Source organism: Capsicum annuum, chromosome 7 (genome assembly GCF_002878395.1).
Source record: "Capsicum annuum cultivar UCD-10X-F1 chromosome 7, UCD10Xv1.1, whole genome shotgun sequence".
Taxonomy (NCBI): domain Eukaryota; kingdom Viridiplantae; phylum Streptophyta; class Magnoliopsida; order Solanales; family Solanaceae; genus Capsicum; species Capsicum annuum.
Genome location: NC_061117.1, coordinates 217032425 through 217051525, shown reverse-complemented (window position 1 = coordinate 217051525; position 19101 = coordinate 217032425). Strand labels below are relative to the sequence as shown.

Genomic DNA, 19101 nt, shown 5'->3' with positions numbered 1-19101 from the left:
TATCTCACAGCATGTTGATATAATTCTCTGCCTCATGAGGAAAAGGCAATTAACGTACCGGGAAGCTTATGACGCTACCGATAGGATAATGGACCTCGACTTCTGCAAGAAGTTCAAAGATAGGTACGATCAACTCAATGGAGAGGCGTCAGGCCTTGGCGTGGAACTTGATTTCCTAGTTCCTACGTTGGTCTTGGATGAAGAAGAAACGTTAAGTTATGTTAGAGGGGACAGGCCAAATCCACACGGCAAGAAATGGACCGAGACAAAAAGAATTCTTGCAGTCATTAACGTGAACGGCATGCATTATCGGGCTGTTGAGATACTACTCAATGAGAGAAAGATCAATGTTTATGACTCTAACGTACCTCTCTTTGACAATTTTGATCTTTTTCTCCTCGTGGAGCCACTGATGGTCTTGTTGCCCATCTTGTTGAGGGAGAGTAAACTGATGAATCATTTGCCAAATGAAATGTTAATGAAAAAATCATGGGATTTTGAAGGTCGAAACAGGGGAATGATCCTTTCAAAAGATGATGCCGCTAAAGTGAGCGGCTCACACGCTCTTGAACACATCGAATGTTTGCCGACCGGCACAGAAATGGCTGAGCCAACGAATTTTATGTGCAATAATGTTGTGGCAAACCTGCAAGAGGTCTGGGCTTATGGGGTACTAACTGGACACTTGAAGCTTGTGTATATAAAAGAGCCTGTGAAATAGAAATTTTTAATTTCAAGTCACCCTTCACTTTATTACATGTACATGTAGTGGCAATAATTTCTTTTTTTATGAAAGTTGAGTTTTTTATATGCAATAGATTAGATTGTCAATTTGTTGTAAAATATCTTTAATCCGTTCTGGTAGATAGTTTATCTATTGTAATAGGTTGGTCATCTGTTGCATTACGCCAATGTTATTTCTATGAATAATCGAATAATCTAAGTCTAATCTGTTGCAACAGTGGGAAGACCTGTTTGATAATTTCCACAGATGACCTAAATTTTTCAACATATGCCTAAATCTTTTTGATATTTTCCAATAGTTACGCTTGAATATCCATGTGCTCATCGACAACAAACCAATAACAAATACACACACCACCATAAAAATTTCAGCAATTAGGCTTCAATATCTATGTGCCCAACAACACCAAACTAGTAGCAATAACGGCAACAATGTAGTATCTTCTTGCTCGATTGTATTTCTCTTCAGAAGCCTTGACTTTGTTCAACAAACCCCAGATTACACGATTTGCTTGTGAAGTGTGTCGTTCTTCATACCAATCAAAGTAATCGCATCCACCTAATTTCTATTAAAAAGAGAACACAATTACAAAATAATTACAAGTCAATAATTAATCAATTAATTAAATAAAAAAAATATTACCTTTGAAATCTTACAAGTAAAAAACCTACGACCCAGATTTTGTTGAGTCCAAGAAGTCTTTAACAGAACTTCATGACCGCACTTATAATATCGAAAATCTTTATCAAAAAAAACAGTAGAAGATGCGCTCGACATTGTCAAGGTCAGTTGGAAAAAATGAAAGTAATAATTTGAAGAATTTGAATAGATAAAAGAAGATGACAATGAAGAAGAAGATTTGGGAATTTAGGGTTAAATTTTAGGAGAATATGAATATATAAGACAATAAGGGGGGGAATGACCGTTGGGGGCCAAGTGAAGGCAAGTCAGCGAAATGTGTCAGGACTAACACTAACACATTTGATGCCTATTTTATTTTACGTCTTTAAAATGAACATGTCTACTTGATGCCTATTTTATTTTAGGTGTTTGAACTGAACACCATCGATGGGTTATGACTTTTTATTTCAATTCACTTTAATCTTTTTAAACGTAGTGACAATTTTTTATGTCCAACAAAAGTTAAATTTTTATAATGCAACAGATTCTCCATCCGTTGTAACAGTTATCCTACCTGTTCTGACATATAGTTTATCTATTGCAATAGGTTGGTCATCTGTTGCATTATCTCTATGTTTTTATCTAAAGTCCATCTGTTACAACAGTGGGAAAACATGTTTGATAAATTCCAACAGATAACCTACCTGTTGCAACTTCGATTATTCCAATAGATGTGTCATTTGTTGCAACAGATAAAATCCATATGTTGCAACATATGTCTAAATTTGTTCCTTTTTTTTTCAATAATTATGTCATGTGTTGTATTATCTTGATGTTTTTATCTAAAGTCCATCTGTTGCAACAGTGGGAAGACCTGTTTGATAAATTTCAACAGATCACCTACCTGTTGCAACATATATCTAAATCTATTTGAATTTTCTAATAGATGTGTCATCTGTTGCAACAGATACATTATCTGTTGCAATATTTGAATCTAGTATTCCATTTCAATTAATAAGCTCAAATCTAAGGAATAAATAAAATTTGTAGACAAAATAAAATAAATCGAAGCCTTCATAAATTAACTGAAATAAGTCAACAAATAAATGAAATGTAAAAAAACTATTATGGGTACAGATCTCAACAAATACATCAACAACAATTTAAGTATACTGCCAAGGATTGCTTTGACAGGCTCAAGCTATAAATATCTACTCAGTATGGACAAGTTGTTCCTCATCCGGTGCGATGGAATTCGGCTTTGCTCGTCGTGGATCTTCATTGTCGCTTGTGTACGGTTTTTGCGCTTTTTGTTCTCCATATTTTCATAAAAAGAGTAGCAAATTTTCAATGCTGTTCAGCAGTAGCTTCTTCTACATCCACCTGGAAAGCCAGAATTGGTCAATGCTAATCACGGAGATACAACAAAATGAAAAAGGATAACTCATCTCTTCTAGCAAATCAAACAGGTCTTCCTCCCATTTTAAATTATCCCAAACATATTATATTTCTGTTGCAACAATGAATCAACTGTTGGGATAAATTTCTATATGAGGAAGACCCTATATGATAATTTCCAACAGATAAACCATCCGTTTCAACATATGAATCATCTATTGCAGTAGATAGGTCGTCTGTTGGTACAAATAAAAGTTGTATGAAGAGCTGTTTGATTGGCTAAAATAGATGAGACATATGTTGCACCAGATAAAGTATCTGGTGCAACAGGTTAGTCAACTATTACAACAGATGTATATATCTATTTGATAATTTTCAGCAGATGTGTCATCTGTTGAAACAAATATATGTCTGTTTTTTTTGTCAGTTGGAAGACATAATATATTCACCTTCTTCAGCTCGTGTTGCTCTCCTTTGGACAATGTACGTTGCTCAATGCATCACGCAAACAGAGGAGTTGTAATTTCACTTTTTTGGATGCCTAACATAAATCATTACATATATTAGAATGATGATTAGATCATTCAAAAAATAATAATTAAAAGAAAAAATTAATTATAATTATACTTACTGCATCCTTCGGGGGGTGAAGAGATCAAGAAATTTTGTATTTTTATGAGTTTTGGCCGACAACCATCTCAAGATTCTTGGACAGAAAACTCCTTCCTGGTAGTTCACTTGTTGTCTCAAATAAGGAATGGCTTCAAACGCCCAAGCTTATAAAATAATGTCAATAAATCAAAATCATTATTGAGCCAAAAAAATGAATGATATCATAATCGAAGAAAGAAACATCTAGCATGAAAGCCCATGGGAAGCCATATAAGTTGACTATCTTTGGCGCTAATGGAGTCAATAAATATATGACAGTCATTTTGAAGCTTCATACCCCCATGGATAGCTGTTGAACACCTTAAGATCCTCGGATAGCTTTATTAAACAGAGGCTTATGTTGTTGTTAACGCCTCTCGCCCAAAGAATATTATGTACAAATCAAACCAAGCACAATGACTGTTTGTGCTTCTTTGAAAGCCCTTTACCTTTCAACGCTTCTATCAAATTTTTATTTTTGAAGCTTGGACCAACAATGGACACCAGGTCATCACGATCACACGACTTGCCTTTGTCTTTTTTGAGTGTGCGGGGTGCTTTTTTGGGTTAGAATAGGTATAACTTGGGAAGGAAGATAACATTTTAGTCCAGTAACTGTGGCAAACTCCTTCCAACCATAATAAACAGGCATGCCACAGTAATCTATCCACACCTCATCCATCTTATCTTTGTTTTCATACATAAACCTACGCTTGAGAAGTTCATCTACCATTTTCATTTGGAAATGAGCATTGTTGTCCTCCGGCAAATCAAGATATTTCTCAAAGAAGTTGTCCCTAAAATAAGCATCCAATTTTTGTTCTCAAAGTATTTTTTTGAAGGCGTTGAAAGATTTTTCCATGGATGACTTAACCACAAAATCACCCGTTAAATCTGCAGCACCATCGCACTGCATTCTCACAGGATAATGATCAATGTTGAAGGCTTTGACCAGCTCTTCGGTGGAAGAGCTATTAGCATATGCATTATCTCTTTTGAAATATTTTGCCTCCCCGTGTTCATCATATTCTGCTCCCGATTGAGATAACGCTTGTAAAGCAAGCTCATAGAGTGATGGATGTAGCCTAGATGCTTCACTTGTTCCTTTACTTGGACTTAATTCGGTTTCTGTTCTTTTGGGAACCATATTATCTAAAATTAACAGGAATAAAAAATAATATATTATTGTTGATTAATGCATCGTTAAAAAAGGATAACAGTAAATCAAATAAGCAAAACAGTAAAATAACAGTTACAACTAATCACCAATCTATTGCACCAGGTAGTATATCTGTTGCACCATATAACCAAACTGTTGCAGCGGATGACTAATCTGTTGCAACAATACAAAACATACCACTCATCTTTTAAGACAGATGAATGGTTTGTTCAACAGATCACACAACTGTTGTGACATCATTTGTTGCAACATAAGAGTGATCTGTTGGAACAGTTAAATAATTCATAGCAACGGTTGAGTAATCTATTGTGATAATACAAAACATATCACTCATCTGTTGAAAAAAATGAATGGTCTGTGCAACAGGTCACACATCTGTTGTAACACATGAGTGATCTATTGGAACAGTTATCAACGGTCAATATTGTTTAGATTTCTTCCAACATAGGGTCATCTATCATGGTAGATGAATGATCAGTTAGAAAAATCAAGTCTTAGACTTTTTCTGTAGGAAGAGTTGGTAGGATTTAATCTAACATGAGGTTCATCTGTTGCATCAGATCATTAATCTGATGGTTCTTCCATTGCACCAGATGGTTAATTAGTTACATCAGATTTTTTATCCGAAGCTTAATCTGTTGCAACATATGGTAAAGCTATTGCATCAGATTATTAATCTGTTGCATCAGAATTGTAATTTGATGGTTTCTCTGGTGCATCATATAGTTTATTTATTGCATCATATGATGAATTTATTGCATTAGATGGTTAATATGTTGCACCAGATAGGTAATCTATCGGAGAAAATAGTAGCACGATTTTGTTAAATAAAAAACAACAATTTCACCTTTTTTACCAAGAACAAGAACAGAACAAATCAAACCGTATTGTCCTTTTGTTTTTATAAACACAAACACTAAAAATCAAACTTCAAAAAAATGCAACAAACAACAAAATATCATAATTCACTTCGAAAAGAGAAGAGAAGAGAAGAAATACCAGAAATTAGGATTTTATTCAGACCGCATTTTAAATTAGTGCAACAAATATTAAAATTGTTAACCAATACTAGAAGAGAAGTTGGCTCAAGTTCCTCGTTTTCTTCAAAACTAAAAGGGCCATAAATCTTTACCTGTGAAAGAAGAAAAGGACCGATGAAGAATTCGAAGTTGTTGTGGTCAGAGAGCAAGGCTGTCACGTCGATTGAAGTCGAAAAGGAACTGGAGTCCCAACTATTTATAGTCGGATGTTGAAGTCACCGAGGATTGAAATAAAAAATTTGCAGAACAGTTGGTTGGGAGAGAGTAGAGAGAAGCTATCGAGAGAGGGATAAAAGATAGGTTGATTGAATTGAAGAGGGGAACTCGAAGCCTAACTATTTGTCGTCGGGGGTTGAAGGGAGAAATTTTGCAGAACTGTTGGCTGGGAGAGAGTTGAGAGAAGCAATCGAGAGAGAGGAGAGAGTGGTTGATTTGGATTGAAGAGGCTGTGGTTGGATTGATTTGTATTTTTGAAAAAATTAAAAAGTTTTGAAAATATTAATTCAAGTCCACAATTAACTTGATCAAGTTTTCTAATAATGTTTGACCTTATCTGTTGGTCAATGTCACCAATCCTTCATTCAAGACTTAAAAGACACCTATTCTTCAATTTTCTCAAGATACAACAATAATGCATCTTGATATCTTTAGTTGTTGTTAACTGGGGTCCAAAAATATAAAATTTGTAATTTTCACAATTTCTATAATGTATCAATATCTATTATGTGTATAATGATTTGAATTTTGACTGTCGTCAATGAAATTTATTAAATTATATTTAAAATTGATGTAAATGTATAGCTTAAATTTTATTTAAATATAATATTACTTAATTAGAGATAGTATTAATAACAAATATAAATTATAATTTGTAAATTATAAAATCGACGTAACATAAGGACATAAGACGACAACATTAATGCTTGACTCTCATGAGTTGTTGTTAACTAGGATCAAAATATATGAACTATACGATTTTTATAATATGTCGAGGCCTACCATGTTTAAAGTGTTTTTAATTTTGACTATCGATATTGATATATTTTGAAATTATATTTAAAAATTATTGAAATAAAATTTAAATTTATTTAAATATAAGATTTAATTAAATTTCTTAATTAAAGGACATATTCATAAAAATTATCAGTAATGATTCATAAATTATCAAATCAACATAACCTAGGGATTTAAGGCTACAACATTAATGCGTCTTGATATTTCGAGTTGTTGTTAACTAGGGTCAACACATGTGAACTGTATAATTTTTAAGATTCTATAATGTGTCAACATCTATTATGATTTATGTCTAAAGTGTATTTGAAATTTTGACTATTGTTATTATTTAAATTATTTAAATATATAATTTAAATTTATTGCAAATTGACTCGGACACCGCTACTATAAAAAATAATTTAAACATAATTAATAATTAGAGGTCGTATTCATAACATACATAAATGATAATTCGCAAGTTATCAAATCAGCGTAACACGAGAGCCCAAGCTGCCCACAACATTAGCGGAAGACTTTTTAGGATCGTTGTTAATTAGATTGACACACATGAACTATATTAGTTTTATGATTTTTATAATGTGTTGATGTCCACCATGTCTAAAGTAAGACTCGTATTTGATAGCAATTAATCCTTATAAATAATACTAAATTGATATTCAAGATACATACATTATTTATTAAATATATATTAATATATATATATATATATATATATATTTATAAATAATATTATAAAAATAATTAATTCATGTTTTTCAATAATTTTTTATGACCCACGTAATTTAATTCAAAAGAAAAGAGTATATGAATCTATAATCTTGTTCAACAATAAAATTCTATTTTAATTCAACAATTAAAATAGTAGTGTAGTTAATCAGTTATGCTAGATGAATAAATAAATAAATAAATAATAATAAAAATACGTGGCATAACATAAAATTACAAAAAGTAATGATTGATTAAAAAAAAAGGAAATGGAACATAAATAATGTAAAATAAAAAATTAAGATTAAAAAGCAAAAGCTAAAATAGTAATAAAAAAATTGAATGATGAAAGAGGCTAAATATCCATGCGACACCTTTTAATTCGGAGAGAAATTGATGAAAGAGGCTAAATTATTTTTTTATTTTATTTTTAATTCAGAAATAATTTAAAATAAAAAGTTAGCAAATGTATAATTTATTTATTTTATAAAATATTTTTTTTGTATCTAATGAGTGTGATATGAAATGTTACAAATTATTTAATAGGATAAACCAACTATTAGTAATAATTTATTTTCACTTTAAATTCTTAAGTTATTTGTAATTTTATTTAAATGTAATACTTTATTTTATTCTTTCACTTTAAAATTGTTTTATACATAATTTTTAAAATGTTTAAAAAATAGGTATAATATTACGGAAAGTATAGGTGTAAGATTTTTATAATATAGCATATGTATGCTTCATTTTCATAATTAGGGTTGACATTTATGAATTGTATAATTTTCATGATTTCTATAATATGTCAATACCTATCATAATTAAAGTACATTGAATTTTGAGTTTTGCTATTGAAATATTTAAAATTTATATTTTTTAAAAAATATATAGTTTAAATTTTATTCAAACATAATTATAAAATTACTTATTTAGAGCTCATATTAATAGAAAATATAAATAATGATTCATAAGTTGTCAAATTGACATAAAATAAGGGCACAAAAACTACAATATTAATTTTTTAATACTCCCCTAGGTTGTTGTTAACTAGGTCGAATAAACTTCTTTGAAAAAAGATTACAAAAATACAATACTAAATTTATATTGTGTCTACATAGTGATTAAGTTTTTTTATCATAAAATCAAACACTAAGTTTCATCACAATAATATATTTGCCGATCTAATTAAATTAGATTTTTAATCATTTGATTTGATTTAATGCAATCTTACCGAGTCTTACAAATAAATTGGAAATATAATTTAAATAGATAAGTGATTATAATATAGTTATTTTTAATTTAACTAATTATAGCCGATTGAAATATAATTTTACTGCAATTAAACTTAAGTTTTATCTTGATCAGATATTTTGATAATTGTTATGACTCTCAAACATTATTTATTGGAATAATACTTTTATGGTCTATAATTAAATTGAATTAACTAATAATTACTGCAAATGTAATTATTGTTAGTTGAACAAGGATTAATAACTGAACATAATAATTATAAAAGTGTATCTATACAATAATTTATATCTAAATAAATGGACAATTAAATTTAATTGCTTTTAATCAACTAATTATATTAATTTTAAACAAATTAATTTCACTAAGTGTTACGTTATGTTTGTTCGATAATAATACTTTTTATTGCAATGGCATCGATAGAAGTTCAGTATTTTAAAATGAAATCTATATAAGAAATTATAGTCAATTTTTGGATGAAAGAAAACCTCTTTATAAAGAAAACAATGAATAAATTAAATTTTATTTTTTTGACTTAATTATCGATTAGAAGATTTGACTTGTATGAATTATTATTGATTTGATACCAATAATGAGCTGTTTCAGTATCTTAAGCATACATATATATATCCACGATTAAAATTAATGATAGTCTTGTCTCACATATAGAGTATTTGAAGTGTTATTAGAGTTGTCGACGATTGAATCCAATTTTATAGCTTGTAAATTTTAAATGTAATTTTTAAAAAATAAGTAATTATATTAACTTTGATTAACTAATTATATCAAATCTAAACAAAATTTTAATAAGTCTCACGCAAGTTTGTCCTAATCAAGTGCTATGAGAATTAGTATTTGTTTTGTGTCTCAAATCAATTTCATAAAATCACTATTATAGCTTTTATATGTCCTTTAATTTGTTATTTTCTAATAGTACGCAAAAATTGTGGTAAAATAATTTTTGCATTCTAAATTTTAAAGATAGAATATTTTTATGTCACAAATATATCAATTTTTAAAGTTAAATGACGTTTATGTTTGAGTTTTTTTATGTGATAGAATCAATGTTATGTAATAGCAAATAAATTTTACCTATCTTTGATTTCAGTTAGTCAATTTTTCAATTCTTTTTAATTTTCACCTACAATATACCTAGTGTAAGTGAATTTTTCTTTTCACACGATAAAAGTTAATTTAGCAATAGTAACTTCAGCTTATAGCCGTAATAAATTATTTCAAACAAAAAATTATAATTAATCAATATTCTACTTCAGGTTATTGAGAAATGTGGACATAGTTAATTTTTATTTAGAGTACTAAGAAATTATGATAATGGTTAGCTTAATAGCTATAATGAATGATTATTTTGGGTTGATGTTTATTAGGGTCAGCAATTATGAACTCTATGATTTTATAATGTGTTAATATCTATCATGTCTAAAGAATTTTAAATTTAGACAATCGTTATAGAAATATTTTTTAATTATATTTTAAAACTATTTAAATATGTTGTTCGATTTTTTTAGACATAAAAATAAAATCATGTAGTTAAATTTCATATTAATAACAACAACAACAAACTCAGTATATTCCCACTTAGTGGGGTCTGGAAAATTTCATATTAATAACAAAGATAATTAATGATTCACCAGTTAATAATTATATTTTTAAGTCACCAATTAATAAATATATAGTTAAAGTATGTAGGATTGCAAGACCATAACATTAATGTGTGACTTACTTGAATTGATGTTCAACCAATATCAACTTTTTTTTAACTATATAATTTTTATTTTGTAACAATATCTATCATGTCTAAAGTAATTTGAGCTTTGACTCTCACTATTGAAATTTTTTTAAACTATATATTTAAAAAAAAAAATTCAAATATGTAGTTTAAATTTATATAAACATAAAAATTAATATAGTTCCTTAATTAAAAGTCATATATATTAATAAAAATAAAAATAATGGTTCCTAAGTTATCAAATCAGCGTAACATAGTGACGCAAGACTACATTAATTTAAGTGTAAGATTAACATAAGGTAAAAAAAATTTCAACTAAGAAAATTTTTACGCGAAATTTTCAAATGTTATGTTGACTTTTTTTCGCTCTACTTCTAAAAATAGATAGAAAGGATTTGAAATGAAAAAAAAAATCATTTGAATTAGCATGAGAAAAATTATAGCATAATTAAAATTGTACAAGTGAATTCATAAAAAGATAATTAACTTTTTTGTGTTGGAAATTTCGATAATTGCTTATTTTATGCAATACTAAACTACGAATCAGATTTCAGCAAAAATAAAAAATTAAAAGTTATTTAAAATATTGATAGATTTTAAGATATATATCTATACCTCCTATTTATCTATATAAAATAAAGAGATATAAAATTTAATATTAAAGATTAAAAAAATAAGAATTATTTATATGATAAAATACATAATTAAATAGATATGATACATAAATATATGATGTTAAATTAAAAATTTCAGATAATACTACTTTGTTCACATTGATTTTGGATATATGAGAATATAATTAATTAATTTTATATTATTATTTTTATCTTAAACTATTCTTTTCAAGCAATAAGTATTATGCAATCATATTTATGAAAATTATTTTAATTTATTCATTTTCATATATTGGGATAGTTTTCAATATATTGGAAAAGAGTAATAAAATAAGTAATGAAAGAATTTTAAATTTAAGATGAAAGGGGTAAAAATATCCAAAAGAAAATTAGTTTATAGTGTGGATAGGATTTATTACAGCCAATTTTATTTTTTTTTTAATTTAGTATTTAAAATTTAGATGTTTGAAAATTATAAAAAAAATATTAGAAATTGTGAAATGTAATTGTACCGTCCCTACAATTTTTTAATGCATTGCGAAATGGAGAAATGCAATAGAAAGGAAAAAAGTAAACGAGAATGGGCGATGGCGCGCTAAAAACCTGAAAACTGCACTGTTTCCCAATGCACTCTGACTTTCTGGTCATACATTTTTAAAGCATTCCACCATCTTTCCTTCCAGCGTGCTGAGGGGACGGGTTGCAGAAATGGCGGATCCACAGAGAAAATGGGTGAGCGACGATGTGTTAACATACACATATCTTCTCCTTTACATTGCACTCTCTAGTGGCCAGATCTTCTTCAATAAGGTCCCTTCTTTCTTATCCCTTTTTAATTAACCACCTATATATTTGCCTTTTTTTTTTTTTGGATTCGTTGGTAATGGAGAAATGTTTTGTGCCTTGGATCTATGGGAGACGGACCTATATATATATTGTTAATAACGTTCATAAGAAATGTATTTATACCAATTTTGCGTGGTGCCTGTGGAATTAGTGCATGTAAGTTGGCTAGGACATCAAGGTTATCAGAAGAAAAGGAAAATAACAACGAGAGAGTATCGGTGCAGTCACTATGAGGCGGAGCTAGTATTTTAGTTTTTTTGAGTAGTTGCTTCTAGGTTAATAATTTATACATATGAAATGTACTTCTTTGTACGAATATAAGGTTTGAAGTTTGAACCAAAGTTACTTAATTATGGTGAACCCGGTTCCTACATTCTATTCCCCCGTTGTGCAGTGTTACTTCGCGTTCATTTACTTAAAATCGCGGATCCAGTCTTTGACAGTGAGAAAAAATGGCTCTCTCTATGATTAATATACATGCAATAGAAGTTTGATGTTGTTGCAGGGTGTGAAATTCTTCCCTAAGGGCTAAGGGTAGTTCATAAGGCCAGTTGCACTTTAACCGATCCTTAACTCTGTCTTAAGTTCTGTATTTTTGAGTTGCTACAGAGGATAAGTTGAGAAAATAAAGTGATTGAGTAAATTAACCCGTTTTTATACATTTGAAGTCACATAGCTGGGGTTCGAAGATGTAGACTCATCTTCCTTTCATGGGAAGCAGTAGTACCACAAGTGTAATCAATTCATGAATTTGTTCGTCCCAACTGTATTATTTGCGAAAATATATTATTCCTTTAACCTTAAACTTAAGGTAGTATTCTGTTTTTTAGTTCTTCAAATGTCTCTTTTTCTAGTTTAATGATGTTACTGAAGTGTAAACACTCAGTGAATTCATTTATGTGCTGACTATTTCTTTTATGCGCTGCTGATTATCTATATTTTGTTCGACTTACAAGTTGCAACTTAGTTGATTATTCATTCTAGAAATTGTAAGTGAACGTAAAAATGTACCATTCCATATACATAGGGAGCCATCTTTAGATGGATTATGGAAGCTCTAAAGTAAATATTATTGCCATAGATGCCTTTCAGTTTCTTTTAGCGGGTATTGAGGTGTACTGGTGACTCGAAACAGGTTCGTGGTCAATGGATGTAAATGAGTTTCTTTTTCTGGTAAAAAGTCTCTACTGAGCTTATATGGAATTGTTATGCTGGTTGAAAAAGTGATTTGATGCTCTCTTCACACATATGAGATCCAAATTAAACCGATAAAAAAAGTTATAAAAAATAAGCTTCTGTTAGTCATTGGCTTTTATATTTCACGTCCATGTTCCTTATTAGATAATTTCACCATAGCTCCCATACTTGAATTTTGAGAACCTAGGACATCTTAGTCAACTGTCTGCCTATAAAATAAGCCTCTATTAGTGGCAAGTGAGTGAGAGAGAGAGAGAGAGAGAGAGAGAGGATTTGGGGGAGGAAGGGAGAAATAGAGAAGTTGGTACTGTGGCCAGTGGCTGCAATACTTTATTTGATCATGGATTTCTGTTTTTTCTTTTTTTGGTCTTGGAGATAAGATAAAGACGCGTCATCCTTTATCTAGATCCACTGTAAGTCGACTATAGTTGACAATTGCTGCCTTTAAGGCTAGTTTGTATCACTGACACATTGTAACTCCTGTATCTGACTTATAGTGATATGTGTTGCAGTGGGTTTTGTCTTCAAAAGAAATAAACTTTCCCTATCCCCTTGGATTGACTTTGCTTCACATGATCTTCTCCTCAGTTCTATGTTTTGTGGTTACCAAGGTTCTCAAGGTAAGAAATACTCCCTTTCTTTTTATGGTTTCATGAATGTCAACTTATAGTGCTAATTAAGGGGATTTCATGCAGATAATGAAGGTTGAGGAAGGGATGACTCTAGATATGTGAGTATTCAAGTGAGGTTTCTTGTCAAATATTTGTCTCGTGGATGTTGGTTGGCTTCTATCATAGGAATTCATTTCCTTCCTTACTTTTCTGCTTAAGATCATTCCGTCCTTCGTTCCCAAAATGTATGTCAAGCTTTGATTTCTTTTATGTGATAATGTTTTTCGCTTTATATGAAAGAATTATACCTTGTATCTTATCTCAAAGATATTACACAAGCATCCACCTTTTTGCTTCTAAAAACTATTCCTTTTCATCAAATCTTAATAAAAATGAAATTCAAATTGTAGCCTCCACATGTTTTGCATTAGAGTTGTTACATATTTTTGTTCTGATCTTATCAATCTGCCAAAGTCAAATGTGACTCAAATGGAGTAATGTGAATAAGCTAAGAAAGGAGTTGCACCGTGCTGTACCAAGTCAAATGTGACTAAAATGAAGTAATGTGAATAAGCTAAGAAAGGAGTTGCACCGTGCTGTGCCAAGTCAAATGTGACTAAAATGAAGTAATACGAATAAGCTAAAAAAGGTGTTGCACCATGCTGACGAAAAATGTTGATCGTTCTTACTTACCTATTTCTGTGAACTTAACCTAAATGTTGAAGAATCTCTTAGTGTGGGTTCGTCATTATCTTTCTTAACCTGCATTCTAGTTCATCCATGTAAGACAGCTATTTTCTCTTCTTGTTGTTTTTCTTCTCTTCCAATTATAAATATATTGTGGTTTTAATGTGCAGATACCTTAGTTCGGTCATACCAATTGGTGCAATGTTTGCAATGACACTTTGGCTTGGAAACACTGCCTACCTCTACATTTCTGTTTCGTTTGCTCAGATGTTGAAGGCAATCAGTAAGTAGTACTGATTTCAGCTGTCTTATGTACTGTGGATTGTAGAAGGTAAGGTACATACAGATTTAGGATATAAATAAACTTATAGGGAACTATCATGCAACGCTTCATGCTTGATAGATAGCTTTACAAGGTGGGAGTCCAGTGGAAAGGAACAATATGTTACGGCAGGGTTACTACAACTTTGATTTTTCTTAATCTCTCCTCTATGGAAAGATGGGATATCTCGGTGCTGTTGAAGCATACCCCTTTACCCTAATTGGTTGGGGCTGGGTGGGAGCTTAGTAGTTGCTTAGTCGTTCAAAAGTCAAACTGTAGTAATTGGTGACCATCTGCTCAAGTACTTTTTTCATTTGTGCCAAGGGCATCATTTCTTGCTCTCTTTTGGTTTCTTCTGCAGTGCCAGTAGCAGTTTTCATTCTGGGAGTTGCTGCAGGACTCGAAATGATGAGCTGCAGGATGCTTCTCATAATGTCAGTAATCAGTTTCGGTGTACTTGTGGCTTCTTATGGGGAAATAGATATCAACTGGGTAGGTGTCGTCTATCAAATGGGAGGTGTTGTTGGCGAAGCTTTGAGGCTTATATTTATGGAGATTCTGGTGAAGCGAAAAGGCCTGAAGCTCAATCCCATATCTGTCATGTACTATGTTAGCCCATGCAGGCATGTGTTTTTTTAATGTAAAAGCTTGAGGTGTTGCTGACACTTGTTTTTAATGTTTCAACATTATAAATTCTCAATTTGATTGGAATCTTCTTGACAAATGCAGTGCTCTTTGTCTTTTAGTTCCATGGATCTTTTTGGAGAAACCTAAGATGGATGAACAGAGGTCATGGAGCTTTCAACCTCTTATTCTAACCCTAAATTCTCTATGTACCTTTGCCCTGAATCTGTCAGTTTTTCTGGTGATTCAACATACAAGTGCCCTGACAATTCGTGTTGCTGGAGTCGTCAAAGATTGGGTGGTTGTTCTTCTATCCGCACTACTTTTTGCTGATACGAAATTGACACTGATTAATCTTTTTGGTTATGCTATTGGTAACTTTTCTAACCTCCTTTTCAAAATTCTTCTCCTAAGCCTCTTGTGTGGTTCATCGCGGAGATATTACTTTAACTATTTACAGTGCATTACAGTCATGTTCAGTGTTCTCCTGTGCTCTGAGGTTCACATTGGAGTTATATTTAAGTTTTCTTTGACCTAGTGCAATTGGTTTTGATTTTTCCAGAATTTGTATTAGATTGGAATGACACAATCATCAGTTCTAGGTAGTGATTCTTTGGAGGCAGATGCCAACTGATGGTTATGGATCTTACTTCTTAGTAGTAACATCATTTTGTAACTTGGAGGGTGATGAGTATGATGCTGATCTAAACTTTGTGTTGATTGGAACGGTTTTTTGCTTATTTCTCAGGCTAGTTTGCGTAACCATAGGTTTCTTCTACTGTGTTTATATGTATGGTAAAAAGTATGAAGGTTCAAGGTGCTACTTCATGAACACTTATTTCAGTGTTCTGTGCAGCTATTGCAGGTGTAGCTGCATATAATAATCACAAGCTAAAAAATGGAACTCCCCAAGCAAGTTCAGACAAGTCTGAACCCACTCAATCTGTACCTTTAATACAATCTTCAGATTCTAACAAGTAGAAATATGTGAACAACAGCCTCACAATTTACTCTGAGGTCTTGCATGTAAATGATGGGAATTGTTCAAGTTCTTGTATGCTCTTTTTTGGGGACGGGAAATGATGCATTATATGACATATTGGCTCGAGATTTTGCTTTATGAGAAGCCATAGTGAAACACAGTGATATTCGAAAGCATGCCTGTGGATGCAACCTTTTCTAATTGCTGCTGCTGCTGCTTTTGAATTTGGAGGATTTTTGTGTTGCATGTGAATTGTGATGATTAGAAACAAAAAATATTATACTTGTATGACATAGAGCGTACGGACCTTGTTCTGCCCGGGAAAAAAAGGCAGGACAGACATCAAAACATGCTGACGGTTTAGACACCACAATGTATTCATTTTGAATTTCAGCACTTTTTTGGATGAAAGGCTGTTGGTGCAATTAAGTTCTATTCTTTTTCTGTATTGTATTCTTCTCTGTAAATCAGAATATAAGGCGAAGTTTTCAATGCCTAAGTGGGATATTTCCAAATGAAAAAACTTCTATAAACAAATTGTGAGTTCCTGTTGATAAAATGAGATTTGCAGAATTGCGTTGCTTGTCTACTGATAAGTGGAAGATCCCGTGAACCTGGCTGTATCCACCAGTTGTTATGGAAGTTCTTGACACAAAGGACTCTGAAGGGTTGACAGGTGTTGAATAAGTGAAGATATGCAGCTCAGGTTGTTCATAAACACAGGATTTGCTTGATATTTTCTATTGAGTTTTATGTGATATCAAATCCTGCACTCTTCTGACAGATCTCTTGCGTCGACTCTAATGAATGAAATTTCGTTTCAATCTTTCTTCAACACTTCTCTGTATTCGGCGTTTGTCTGATTTCCAGATCATGTACTAGATCTAGTTGTTTCCTATGCAGAAACTTTTAATTTCTATATTCTGTCCTTGGTACTCCCTTGCAGTCCGGCCCTTCTTAGACCCCACACATAGCGGGAGCTTTTGTGCACTAAGCTGTCCCTTTTTACCATCTACTTGGTACTCTCTAGATAGAGATATAATGTTTATACAAATGAATCTTGCAGTTTATTGATTCAAGTGGTGTTCACTTCTTTGTATAGGACAAGGGCCAATTAAAGGTTCAGATAGTACACTTGACAGGAGATCAATTATCAAATGAGATTGGTTTTTAGACTTGGTTACAGAATGCACGAGATTGTTTTTTAGACTTGGTTACAGAATGCACACCTGGCATACAACTTTTTGTCAAGTACTAACAAAGAGGATAAGGTCTGGCTTTGTCTAATTGTCTCCTCCTGACTATATTCGTCAGCTTGGGAACTTCTTTATCTTTTCTTCCTTTTTAAAAGAGCATAACACGAAGTATTACCCATTGCACTAGTTCGAACTCAATTTGTTTAGCGCTAATTATAAAACAGATTAGCTATTACGTTTATGGTTCGAGACATGGGAAAAGTAACGTGTGAATGCATTTGGACATGCATTGATTTCATTTCCAAATTCTATGTAAGGTTCCTTTGAGACCTGAGAATAATCGCGAATAGCCGTGAACATTGAAAAAAAAATAGGGTTGATAATAAATTGAGGATCAAAGGGAGACACGTGGCAACTGTTCAACTAGTGGGGACAAAGAGATATGCGGTAGAGACATAATAAAGCTTGTAACCGACATAGTGAATGAAGGGCCCAAATTTGAGCATTTGATAAGCAATCCAACGGTAGAGATTAGTCCAAAGAAGATATTAAAAGAGTCAACATTTGACAGTTGAAAATTAAAGAATCATTTCATAAAATCTCAACAACCTTTCCCTGTCTTTTCTCTCATTCCCTCCCTTCTCTTCCTGATTCTAACTCTATCACCATTACAGGTGATGATCGGAGCTTCCATGACAATTTATCTCTTTTAATTTCCAATTCAGTTCACCAGTTGTAATAGCTAGTTGTATTAAACTCGAATTGGCAATAAAATTTCCTTTTGCGATTCTAATTTCTCTTCCATTATCGTAGTATATAACATTTGATATCAGAGCCCTTTCCAGGGCAACATGACAATTACAGAGACTAGAGCTAAAGCTAATTAGATGGTCAATTACAAGCACATAGCTGAATCGAACTCTAAGTTCGAGGAATTGAGCAGGAAAATTGATTTGCTTATGGAAAAACTTGTTTCACGCACACAAAATGGTATACTGAGTAGTGTGCCACGTCCCACAACTGAATCAGGTCCGTCAGAAGGGCTCACTTGCGTGGAGGTCAGGAGTGGTCGGATGGATCGGTAGGGAGGAATTCTCATGGTGCGCAGTTCGAGATTCCCTATTTTGAAGGTGACGACCATTGCTCTTGGTTGAGAAAGTGCGATCGTTATTTCCATTACAATGGCATTATAGACCTTCAGAAGCTTGATGTTGTTCTCCATCTCAATGATAAGGCGGAGTACTATTTTTTCTCCTATTATGTTAGCAAAGATACGGTTAGTTGGAAGGAATTCAATGAAGAAATATGTAAATGTTTCAAAGGAGCTGATAATAGTAAAATCAATTTAGTCAGAGAATTTAAGAAAATTTTACAAACAGGAGCAGTAAACGAGTACTGGAAAAAATCTGAAGAATCAAAAACATGAAATTTAATTTGAAACCCTACCATTTCGGAGCCCTTCTCATTGAATTTTTTATGAAAAGATGAAACAAGCGTACTTTACGAATAGGAGAAAATAATGGCCCTTGGGTAAAGAATAACCCCAATAACCAGGGTCCCTATACTAATATGAATTGAAGTACTGGTGGATGGGCTAAGGAGGGATATGGTATTACAGGGAATGCGGGGGCTAAGAAGAACCACAACCTAAGATGCAGGTGTGGGATAAATGG

At 31.9% G+C, this 19101-nt stretch overlaps 1 protein-coding gene across 2 annotated transcripts; it reads left to right on the top strand.

Moving 5' to 3' along the window:
• Positions 1-11468: 11468 nt before the first annotated feature.
• On the top strand, positions 11469-17015 carry LOC107852042 (probable sugar phosphate/phosphate translocator At3g14410). Of its 2 annotated transcripts, XM_016697094.2 has the most exons (7): positions 11469-11773; positions 13519-13626; positions 13702-13736; positions 14475-14587; positions 14988-15249; positions 15356-15624; positions 16107-17015. In XM_016697094.2, the coding sequence occupies exons 1-7, from the start codon at positions 11672-11674 to the stop codon at positions 16229-16231; spliced, it is 1014 nt and encodes a 337-aa protein (XP_016552580.1). In that variant the 5' UTR covers positions 11469-11671; the 3' UTR covers positions 16232-17015. The 2 variants fall into 2 exon arrangements, with proteins under 2 accessions (XP_016552580.1, XP_047271464.1); XM_047415508.1 differs by lacking the exons at positions 11469-11773; positions 13519-13626 and having other exon boundaries at positions 13727-13862.
• The last annotated feature ends 2086 nt before the right edge of the window (positions 17016-19101 follow it).